Source organism: Gossypium raimondii, chromosome 13, assembly GCF_025698545.1.
Source record: "Gossypium raimondii isolate GPD5lz chromosome 13, ASM2569854v1, whole genome shotgun sequence".
NCBI classification, from domain to species: domain Eukaryota; kingdom Viridiplantae; phylum Streptophyta; class Magnoliopsida; order Malvales; family Malvaceae; genus Gossypium; species Gossypium raimondii.
In genome coordinates, this window is record NC_068577.1 from 42420297 (window position 1) to 42432252 (window position 11956).

At 32.0% G+C, this 11956-nt stretch overlaps 2 protein-coding genes across 6 annotated transcripts; one reads left to right on the top strand and one right to left on the bottom strand.

Annotated features, from left to right (window-relative positions):
• Positions 1-1012: 1012 nt before the first annotated feature.
• On the top strand, positions 1013-3840 carry LOC105783181 (transcription termination factor MTEF1, chloroplastic). Of its 5 annotated transcripts, none has more exons than XM_012608473.2 (3): positions 1013-1352; positions 2283-2366; positions 2687-3840. In XM_012608473.2, exon 3 carries the CDS (start codon positions 2763-2765, stop codon positions 3795-3797), a length of 1035 nt encoding a protein of 344 aa, XP_012463927.1. In that variant the 5' UTR covers positions 1013-1352; positions 2283-2366; positions 2687-2762; the 3' UTR covers positions 3798-3840. The 5 variants fall into 5 exon arrangements, with proteins under 5 accessions (XP_012463927.1, XP_012463928.1, XP_052482587.1 ...); XM_012608474.2 differs by having other exon boundaries at positions 2288-2366; XM_052626627.1 differs by having other exon boundaries at positions 2304-2366.
• Positions 3841-5918: 2078 nt separating this feature from the next.
• Positions 5919-8304, bottom strand: LOC105783182 (protein NOI4). The gene is made up of 3 exons (XM_012608476.2): positions 8152-8304; positions 6352-6534; positions 5919-6214 (listed from the first exon to the last, which is right to left on the bottom strand). The coding sequence occupies exons 1-3, from the start codon at positions 8155-8157 to the stop codon at positions 6170-6172; spliced, it is 234 nt and encodes a 77-aa protein (XP_012463930.1). The 5' UTR covers positions 8158-8304; the 3' UTR covers positions 5919-6169.
• Positions 8305-11956: the final 3652 nt, after the last annotated feature.

The window sequence follows — 11956 nt, forward strand, 5'->3', positions numbered from 1 at the left end:
CTATTTAGAAATTTAGGAATGAGCTCATTTTCAATAATGGTTATCCCTGGAGCAATTATCAAGAGTAATGATTTTGCCCAATCTGTCATTATCTCTTTCAATGAAGACTCACTGCTTGTCTCTCAACCAAGTATCTCTAAATCCATGAGATTAGAATCAGAGACGAATCTAGGGGGCCGACATAGGCCCTGACCCCCCTAAAATAGAAAATTTCTATTTAAGCCTTTTAAATTTTTAAAATTTTAAATTAGTAAAAATAAAATTACACTTTGGCCCCCCTAAGATTATAAAAATTCAATTCAATCCTTTAAAAATTATAAATATATTGACTATAAAATATTAAAATTTCATTCGACCCCCTAAAAAATTGTTCTGGCTTCGCCCTGATTGGAATCGCATATTTTTCCTTGGACACTTTGCTTAAATATCTCCATTAATCGTCAAAGGTGGAGATTGTAGAAGAACCTGATGGGTCTCAGTTGATTTTTGGCAAAAGCTATAAGCTCTAATCTTCATTTTGTTATCTATTCCATTATTACTCAAATCTAAAAATGTTGATCGTTGTGGTCTCCTCGACAAGGAAAATAAATAGATTAATTTAATTATTAAGCGCAATATTGCAGGTTGGAAGCCGAAACCAACTATTGAAGACATCCAATCGCTTCTCAAATCCATCACAATTCATCATCAAACAAGGGACAATTGGTGGCTCAAAAAAGAAACCAAACAGCGGGCAGTTTGTGCCTCTAACCTTTCATCTCTTTCTCATGGCCGTAGCTTGGTCTGCAAAATTTACCCCCCGAACAAACATTTTTTTTCGGTCAATAGTCATTAAATTTTTATTCGTCTCAAATATCAAGTTGAAAAAAAAAAACTCTTCCTTAAAGAAAAGGCTTTTACAAAATTGGGCTTATGGGTTGTAAATTGAACCAAGGAAGTTGGGTGAAGTCAGATTGGCTTTGATGGCCCAATCAGGTAGGCTAAATTTGTCGGAACCTGAAGAACAGTCTTTAGAAATCCAGAATTTGAGATAGGCAATCTGGGAGACGATCTTCAAGTCATAAAATTTTTGAAGCCTTATCCTCTTTCTCTCTCATCTCTGTGTGTGTTTCTTCCCGAACCAGAAAAAGGAAGCGCCACTCACAAATAGCCGGCAATGTACACGCCCACACACCATGCAACACACATTCCTTTCGCCGCCTAAAAACAATCCTTTCCCGCCACCCCCACCCTAAACACCATCATTTTCCCTTACTTTCCCTCCATTTTCTCTCTTTCTGTCTCTAAGAAGCTATGATTTTTATCTCTCTCTATCATCACAACAATAAGTTTTCTCTCAACAATTCATCTTGGTATGTAATCATTTTTGTTTTTAATTTCTGTTTAAATTTGTTCAAAAAAGGTTTAGTTTTGTTTTCCTTTTGTTTTTAATGGTTTTGAGCTTTTGGGATTGTTTTGATTAATGTGTTTGAGTTTTTGTGATTCTTGGTTTTATTGTATTTTCCCTTCCCTTCGAAAAAGAATCAAGCTTGATGTTATTTCTAACTAAAGGTTTATTTTTCTGTGATGAGTTTTTCTGGAAACTGGTTTTGAGCTTTTTCTTTTGTTTAAACTGATGAATTGTACACCATTTGAGCGAATTCCTTGTGTAATAACTTGATTTCCATTAGAACTTCAGAAATTGGAATTTAGATTCATATTGAATGAAAATGGGATCCGTTACATGATTTCAGAATCTTGGTCTTATTAGGAACCCGAAAGCTTTAATTAATTGTTGAAAATGTAGCTTGCGCTAATTGTTGAATCCGGTCAGTAAGGAGTGAGCTTGAAGTTCTTTGAGAAGAGTTAGACTACGGGTTAGCTTTTGTTGGGATTGTTTGATATTCTAATCCGTATTTGATAGGTTGATCATTGATGTCATAAGCCTATAAATTTGTTCATATTCTGAAGTAGATGAAATTTTTTATCCACCAAGTAATTAGAGTTCTTTCTGATATCTATGGCAATGTTTGTTTCCAAAGATGTGACCTAATTTATACTTGGATTTCCTTTACTTGACATTATTTTGATTGTTAATTATGTCTTCAAGTTCGAATTTTTGGCCGAATTTCTGGCATTTAGAGGTTGGATTGTCTTAGTGATGTTATTTTTTATTGAATGTGTTGCATTCTATTCGTAGTTGCTAGTTTAGAACAAGATAGATCGATCTGAACATTTAAGCTGAAGTTTTATATGGTATTAGAGTCTTATTTGTACTTTTACCTCTCCAATTTCCTTACTAGTGCAGAGATTACTGCTTTCAGTGACTGTAATGAAGAATTTGTGAAGTTAAACACGGAAATATTAGTGTTCCTATTGACAATGTGGTAAGTTCCTTGTCACTGAAAAGCGTTGCATCAATGAGTTATTAGTGATCCACAATCAATTAAAGATTTGTTTACTTTATCAACTCGAAAGTTGCATGATCTCCAGTAAACACTGCATTCTAGTAAGGGCTACGTTGGTGCTCAGCATTTTAGTTTTCTCTTAAAGTCTTTGTAATTGTGTTTATAATAGCTTAGATTATAGTTATTTTGTAGCAGCATCCGCATTTGTAATTTTCTAATGATGTTTGTGCATTATAGTTTAGCATGTGTTATTGCATCCGAGTTATATAAAACTTAACCGCAGGTTATTCTTTATGCAGTTCTCTCTCCTTGCCTGGGTTCAAACAGATAGAAATTCGGGTGCCTTTGGTGATTTGAAGTGTACACTTATATCTGATGTCACTCATCTCTCTCTCACACGCCATGCAAGACACACTCCCTGTCCTCCCCAAAAACAACCCTTTCCCTCCCTTACTTTCCCCCCACCACCATGATTTCCCCCTACTTTCTCGCCCCAAAAACCTCCATTTCCCTACTTTTTCTTCTAGAACAATCACCCCCACTTCTCTACCTCCCAAACCCAATCCCAAATTCCCCCAAATCCCTTCAACTTCTCCGCCACCACCAATGCCACCACCAAACTCCCACTCTGACTTCCAAGAGAAAATGCTTTACCTCGAGTCCATAGGCCTTGATTTTTTCTCCCTGATCCAACACCACCCTCCCATCATATTTGCTTCTCTCCATGATCTGAAATCAACCGTTGATTTTCTAGCCTCCTTGAGCTTCACTACGCTCGAGCTACGCCGAATCCTCTCCATGTGCCCCCATATCCTAACCGTGAAACCAACTTCTCTCCTCCCTATCTTCACTTTCCTTCTCCGCGAAGCGCACGTCAACGGCTCCGACTTAAAGAAAGTTATCAACAGACGGCCCAGATTACTCGCATGCAACGTGGAGACTCAGCTCCGTCCCACCCTATATTTCCTACAAAGCATCGGAATCTCTGAGGTAAAAAAGCACACTTCCTTACTGACTTGCAGTGTGGAAAATAAACTGATCCCTCGAATCGATTACTTCCAAAAAATCGGATTTTCTCACAGACAAACAATATCGATGTTCTGTAGATTTCCTCCACTGTTTAATTACAGTATTAAGGAAAACTACGAGCTGAAATTAAATTATTTCATGGTGGAAATGGGGAGGGATTTGAGAGAAATTAGAGAGTTCCCTCAGTATTTTTCTTTTAGCTTGGAAAGTAGGATAAAGCCAAGGCACCAAATTTGTGTTGAAAAAGGGGTTTGTTTTCCTTTGCCTGCTTTGTTAAAGACAAGTGAAGTTGAGTTCCGCAGTAGATTAGAGGTTTGTTGTAATTCCACCTTACCATTGAAGGGGTCTCCTTTATGGTGTACAAAAGTTTGTGATATTTAATACTATGATTCAACGTACAGTGAAAAAAAAATTGATTTTTTTATGTGATTGGCTCCATTCTTGTGTGTTTCAATTTAAAGCTGCAATGGATGGCACGGTAGGAATCCCTTCCCCTGAGAATCTAAATGCAGTTTTAAAGTCACAAATCATGAAATGCAGGGATAGCATGGTGGAACCATCTCCCAGCCATCCGAAAGCACCCAAAGTAGATAAAAATAAAGATGAGTGGCATGAGTAAAATTTAGATTGAGTGACAGTATTTGAAATAGTTTTTAGGGTGATGCTAAAGCTAGTTTTGCTTGGGTATTTGTTGCTGGAAAGTTTTCATTTGAGGGATAATTTGATATTTTCTCACTTTTCTCCTACAGGTTAATATAGTATAACTTGCTGCTGCAAATATAAGTCTTTGATTGCCTTAGGCCTTACATTCATTCTCATATTCAAATGGTTTAGCTGTGTGTTAAAAGGAAGTCAAGCCTAGGTTTTGGCATGATACATAATAACCAAAGGCACTTTTTACATATGTTCGGAGAATAAGTGAGTTGAAACCCTGCCTCTCATCTGCAGAAAACTTGAGTTTTCATCCAGTCATGGAGCATATCTATGAAATTAAGATGGTTCATGCTGTTTTGTGGAGGTGTTAAGTAGTTGAAATTGCGTTGTGAGGGCATAGACCAGCTTGTAGTCTATAAATTTCTAGTAGAATGAAAAACTGAAAGAGAACCGTCGAAACAAGCATTTGTGTTTCATGCCCTTAATCAAAGGGATAAAAAGCAACTTTTGGTTCCCTCAACTTCGGCCTTGTTATTTTTAGGTTATTCATTTTAATTCTACTTTGTAATCAGCTTAAGAGCTATCATCACTTAAAATTTTGAAATAGAATATGTATAAATCTAGTAATTTTTAAAATCTAAAAAAAAAAAAAAAGTCATTAGAAATTATAAAATTATTGAAGTTATAATGAATTACTATTTTTATATATTCCCATTAAACTTTTATTATTTTAAGTTGACATCTCATTTCAATTCCATACCAACGGTTCTTTTGAAATAACTAAACACGTTTAATTTCATTCTAATGTCTATATGTTCTAGAAGAATTAAATTTTGTTAACAAATTTAAAACGAATATTGTATCAAGCTGTCTGTTGTTTGTAAGATACATCAATGTTTCTATGGCATTTAAATATGCTACTTTAGGATCAAGAAACTATTCATAATTTTCACAAGGATAAAAGAGTTTTATTAACATTTAGTGATCTTACAATCATCGTGGTACTTAATGGATGTGTTTTATTCATGTAAAATTTTTTAAGATCTTTTCTATATAAGTTGATTGGCAGACATGAATTTCATCCTTTAAATGTTCGATTTGCAAGTCGAGGCAGAATTTTGTTTTTTCAAGATCATTCATCTCAAATTCTTTCTTTAAATAATATATTATATTTTGAAGTTTTCATGAATTCTAAAAGTATTCATGTCGTCTAAACAACAATTATTACAAAATTTAATCCAAACTTGTTTATAAAACACATTGATAAGAAAAACCATAGGCAGGTACCGCAGTTGACCCTTAATAATATTGTGAAGTAGCATATATATATATAGTGTGTGTATATTTTGAATACTATAAATTTATTGTTTATGAAATTTAATTTTAGGAATGCAAGCCCCAATTGTGTAAAATGAAGATGCAACATCCCTTAATAGTTTGTCCTGCAATAAGGTTTTAATATTTTATCAGTTTTAGTAGCGAATATACAGATCTGTTTCATTTTTTCCAGTATTTGACATTAGCCATCAACACTTAAATATGAGGGACTATTAACAAAAAAAAGGTACCGCGTCAATTATGTTTTTTACAAAATAATTAAAACGATAAAAACAGTTTTAGACATACCATAATTATATTAAATGAAAGTTTTTATTTATTTAAAAACATGCTAATTTTATATATTATTATTATTATATAAAAGCTAAACTAATTGTGGCTTTTTTAATTCAACTGAATAATATAGAGGTTGATAAAATTATGTGACAGTGACACTCTAAATCAAAATATTTATAGCTTAAGCTTGAATCTCCTACTCTCAACCGCCAATCACTCTCATAACATATCAAAGACCAGAAATAACTCCGTTTCTAATAATATATAACCCACCAATTCAGTACATATATAGATACAACAAGTGTTTTTTGTCTTCTTTGCTCTTTCATTTCATCCCACCAAAATTTAATTTTACACCACAAAATATATATAAAAATAAGTAATATATATAGAAGGGTTTATTCAGCCCCATAGATTCTATCTTGTTCAGGTTGGTGGGGTTTTGAACATACTTGTGGAAAAGCTCTTATACAGGCAGGATCACTTCAAGATTCCGCAGGCGGGGCGTGCATGCAGCAAAGCCATTTTTTCTGGGGAAACAAACCATCATGTCAGCATAAAAATCGAGATTAGTATCAGTCTGTAACAATCATAATGATGAAAATGGTGCCACATTCACACGAACTGTCGTTGATTATGAGTCACTCCTACGTTAGAGATTACTTACAGGCTGGGTTTTGCTGGGATCCGCTCCAGGCTTAACATGAGGATCACCTCCTGATGGTGATTCAGGTTTGCCACCTGTTTTCTTCTCGTCCCTCGCCTTGTTAAAGATCACAGTAAATCCCTCAGCTGATGCAGGATCATTGACATCCCATTCACCAAATTTTGGCAAAGGACGACCCTTTTCCTATCAGGGAAAAAAGAAAAAGTATAACGCTCAAATGAAGGTCCTTGTGATCACAGTAGGTAGATAGATAGACAAAACATCAGAGTAACAAGCTACAGATGGATGCTTTTCACTTCCAGGTCATTATAGACTTGTAAATTTCTTGAAATCAGAACACAATGGTCGATCTATTTTGGTCCAAACTAGCAACCACTTCATTAGCTAAACTACAAATAGAAATAACATCACTGAGACAATCCGACCTCTAAATGCCAGAAAAGTTCCCTTGACACTAACAGGCTCTAACATCAGTTTCAGCTTAAAAGTATACTTCATTTAACAACTGCAAAATCAATTGTCATGCTTAGCAATGCGGAGGGCGATTCTTTCCGCAGTCAGGTACAAAGCCATTTTGAATTTGAATAATTATATCTCATTTGTAGGGCCTAAACAGACCTTGGCCCTTGTAGTTTAAAATTAACCAAACACTGGTTATTGATCACTTACACAAACCGAAAATAAAACTGGGTCTAAGATTACAAGCATTCAATATTTCTTAAAAGTAGGATATGCCTAACAAAAACAATCATAAATGGTTCATGAAACAAACTGTTTTATACAACTATACAATCACTGACTGGTGACTATTATTATTCACAGGGAGATGCTTGGTGGGTACAACAGTGAAAATAAAAAGACAAACCGAGATAGCAACAATACAACCAATTACACAGGTAAAGCAGAATCTTTACAGTAAGCAATAATTGTACAAATCACAATAATCATTGAAGGAAATGAAAAAGTTACCATATAAAAGCATATAACATGGAATGCAGTGAAAAGCTTAGCTTATCTTAAAAACAAGATAATAAAGGAATCAGCCAAAAAGTCGAACTCGAAGTGACATATACTAACAATCAAAATTATATCAATTCATGGAAATCCCAGCATAAATTAGGTCACATCTTTGGGGAGAATCATTGCCATAGATTTCAGAAAGAACTCTCTAATTATGTGGTGGATAGAAAATTTCATTCACTTCAGAACATGAACAAACTTATAGGCTTATGACATCAATGATGAAGCTATTAGAGCATCAAAGCATTCCCAACAAAAGCTAATCAATATTCTAACTCAGCCATTTCCTAATGCATTCCATTTTCATTCAATATGAATCTAAATACCATCCTCCAAAGTTCTAATGGAATAAAATTACATTTAAAAAGAAAACAAATTTCCCACCATAAATCATGTTATTACAGAAGGAACTCGCTCAAATGGTATACAATTCATCAGTTTAAATAAAAGGAAAAGCTCAAAACCAGTTTCCAGCAAAACTCATCAAAGAAAAACAGAAACAAAAAAGTATATAAAACAGGGTAAAATTTTTAATAATATACTAAAAACGTGCCTTATAAAAAACGCTTTGATTAGCAACAACATCAAGCTTGATTCTTTTTTAAAGGGAAAATACAATAAAACCAAGAATCAAAAACCCAAAAACAAATGAATCAAAACAATCTCAAAAGCTCAAAACCATCACAAACAAGAAAATGAAACCAAACAACAAAACTAAACCTTTTTTTCAACAAATTTAAACGGATTTTTTGAAAACAAAAACAAAAAGTGATTACATACCGACATGAATTCTTGAAAGAGAAACCCCTTCTCGTAATGTGAGAGAGAGAGAGAGAGAGAGAGAGAATGATAGCTTTTAAAGAGAAAGGAAAAAAATGAAATTCTTTAGACGAGAAAATGTGAATTGGAGAAGAGGAAGGAGAGGAAAAAATAATATATAACGGAATTGGGGTAAACCACGTTAGCTATGACGGTTAACGGAAGGGTTAAATTGAGCCGTCAATGGAACCGTGAAAGATGACGTGGAAGGTGCACAAATAACGGGGACCGGTAAGATGAGCTGGCAAACGGCGCGGTGATAGATGTTGGGTTACACGGAGGCAATGCGGACAAATGATTTGCTGGCGCTGTTCACCAATTTAGAGTTTTGAGGATTAATTTAATTAATTTGTTATTCTTTAAAAAAGTAATCACTAATTTTGATATTTTTAAAATATAGTATAATGATTCAAAACCTTTCAAATTTCAAATTATCTAAAAATAGTTTGTTTATTCATGCGTGTTGAAGTTTGATTTCAAATTCATTTAAGGGATACAGATGGAACTTGTTTTGTTTTTAGGGTTGGTTGAAATTCTATTTCATTTATGGCAATGTCATAATAATTAAGCTATAAATATTAAAATAATAATAAAATCCGTTTTTAAGCCACGAAATTTGTTGATTCGATTCATTGAATAAATTAATGAATTTACCTTTTAAAAACAAAATTGAGCGTAGTAGAATAACAATTTTTTAAGTTAAAAACTTTAGCACAAATTAGTGTACAAAAAAAGAAAAATTTGGATTTGATTATAAAACTAAAAATAGGTGAAGTTGGAAATGTAGAAATTGAGTTGGAAGCTAATAAAAGTATGAGTTGTTTTATTTATGAGAAATTAGATGCAAATGTCAATTCTAGTTGCTGATTAAATTATATAAAAGATGCTCATTATAGCCAATGAAAATAGTTTGATTTTTATATATTCTTTAATTTTAGTAGAAGATACAATAAGATTCTTTCCTCTTTATTTTTGAGGGGTTATTCTTTTTCCTTTTTGAGGGAGGAAACAAGGGGTAATCCAATCAAACGACAAATGTCACACGACATGATTCCGTCCCTCCTAATTTTATCTTTTTCAATTTTAGTTTATTATTTTATAAAAAAAACTATTTTTGTGTTAATACGTATATATATTTTTCATTAAATTAAAATTCATTATTAAATACGGTAAATTATCACTAAACTATTAGTAAATTTACATTTCGATCATTTAATTTTAAAAAGTTATAAAAATGGTCACTAAATTATGCACCAATCAAAAGCTTTCCTCATTCTCTTCTACAGTTAAGGTTTTTTTTTTATGAAACAACTTTGAACCACGGATCTACAAATTAAAAACTAAATGGCTTTCTTCTTTTATCTCTGACACTAGCCAGCAAATCAACTTGGATCTAAGATGTGTTCTTCTACTTGTCGATGGGAATTGATCCATTATATCGATCGTTGAATCATTGCTTGAAGTTCGCTAGCCAAGCTTTTCTTTTCTTTTTTTAAGAAAAAAATTTAATAGTCCAATGGTTTAAATAAAAGCTTTGGAACAATTCAGTGACTTAAATGAAAACTTTTGAATAATTTAGTAACATTTTGTAACTTTTTGAAGTTGAGTGACCAAAACACAAACTTACTAATAATTTAGTAATTTTGGGTGTAGTTTACCCCCTATTATATAGTAGTTAAATTGCCAATTGAGTTTTAACTCGATTGACATGTGCATTATTATCAGTGTAGGAGGTCATGAGTTTGAGTGTGCTGAAGCACATTATCCTCCTATTTAAGGGTTGGGTGAAGGGTTATGAATAATTTTAAGTACTATATTAAAAAAATTTTATATCAGAGTTTTGGGCAGTCGAAGAAAAAACGATAGACCAAGTTTTTTTTTTTTGAATGTAATGATAGACGAAGTTGTTGATGTGATCTAAGGGCTCCATTTCTTCTTTGAAGCTTTGTGCTTCTTGTTTTTGCAATATTTTCGTTTATTGGGGTAGTTGATAGCATTTCTTCTATATCTAATAGTTTTCTATATGTTTGTATTACAAATATTGTCCCCTTTAAGCCGGGAATTCAAATTTTAATATTGGCGTGTTAATTGAATTATAAATTTTATTGAGATAAAATGTAATTGTATAATTATATAATGGGTAAACTATAAAATGGCCTTAAATTATTGTTTTCATTTTATTTTGGTCATTGAATTATTAATTTTTTGATTTAGTACTAAACTTTTGAAATCTAATATCAGCTTTTTTATTGGTTTAATATCAAATTTATCCTTGCAATGTTTACATATTATATCAATTTGATCAAAATATAAAACATTCAACAAATTTAGCCCTCAATGTTTACAAAATTGTCATATTAGTTCTAATTCTAAAAATTCAATAAATTAAATTTTGGTCCTTTACAAAATTAATAATTTAAGCTTCTTAACCCAGAAATCTTAGCTTTAGGTTTCAAAATTTTATAATTTTATCTTACTCTTATATAAAATTTCTAACATTGTCTTTGACATAGACGGTTTCTATACACTTTGTTTACCAACCCAACGCATAAAAAAAATAAAAGAAATGAAAAGAACACCATATATAATTATGATATTTAAAATGTTACAACTGATGAAGCAGAATTCAGAGGCTGCGACAGCCAACTTATAATAAATATATATATATCACCAAACTATAAAATTCAATACTCGAAATAGAAAAAAAGTGAGTTCAAATTGTTTCTCTAGCTTCAAAAAGAAGATAAAATTATGGGAAATGTGTTGTTTAGTTGTAGATAAAGCTATGTGAATTTTTTAGACTTCAAATTAAATGATAAATTTTATAAATATTGAGGGTTAAATTTGTTAAATATTTTATATTTAGGATTAAATTGATATAATGTGTAAACATTTTAGAGCTACATTTGTTATTAGATAATAATAAAAGCCCAAATCAACTTTTGAGTAACCAAAATATTTGATTTCAAAAGTTTAGTAACTAAATTAAAAAATTAATAGTTTAATGACCAAAATAAAACGAAAACAATAGTTTACTGACCATTTTTATAATTTACAACTTTACACTTGTTGAAACTAAAATCATGTCCTTTAAAAGAATGATTTAGCCTAGTATGGATAGTGATAGTAGAAAGGTAGGGCATCAAGCATAGCATTTTGAGAGAAAGAAAATGAAGGGATGATTGAAGAAAAGTAGAAAAATGTATTTGTACTGAGAACATAAATGATTAGAAAGTCAATTACCAAGTTAATGTTGCTAGATTCTGTCTGCCATGCCAAGACCAGTACTCAACATTTTCGAACATTGGGAATCTAAACAATAGCTACCCCTATCAACAAGTTTTACAGACAGACACTACTCACTTTGTCTCATCATCAACTCTTCAAATATCCACCAAGCCTTCAAATACTATAATTCTCACGTACTACGATGTCTTTTGGATTGAAATGTAGGCATAGTAAAACAACACAAAATGGGTGCTCCAAAGTATGTGTTCAGTCAAAGGGGTGAAGTTAAAAAATATGTTGGATTCAGAATTTAATTATATATTTTTATAATAAAAAATATAATTTTACTATTTTAATAGTCTATAATTTTTAAAAATTTAATTAATTTTTTTTATCATTTTAATGAGGCTAAAGTGCAGTTTTATCATTATTAATTTAAAATCTTATAAATTATAAAAAATTTAAATAAAAAAATTTTCACAACCGAAACCCTATCAACCTCCTAACTTCGCAACTGTATACAGCATACCTATAACAT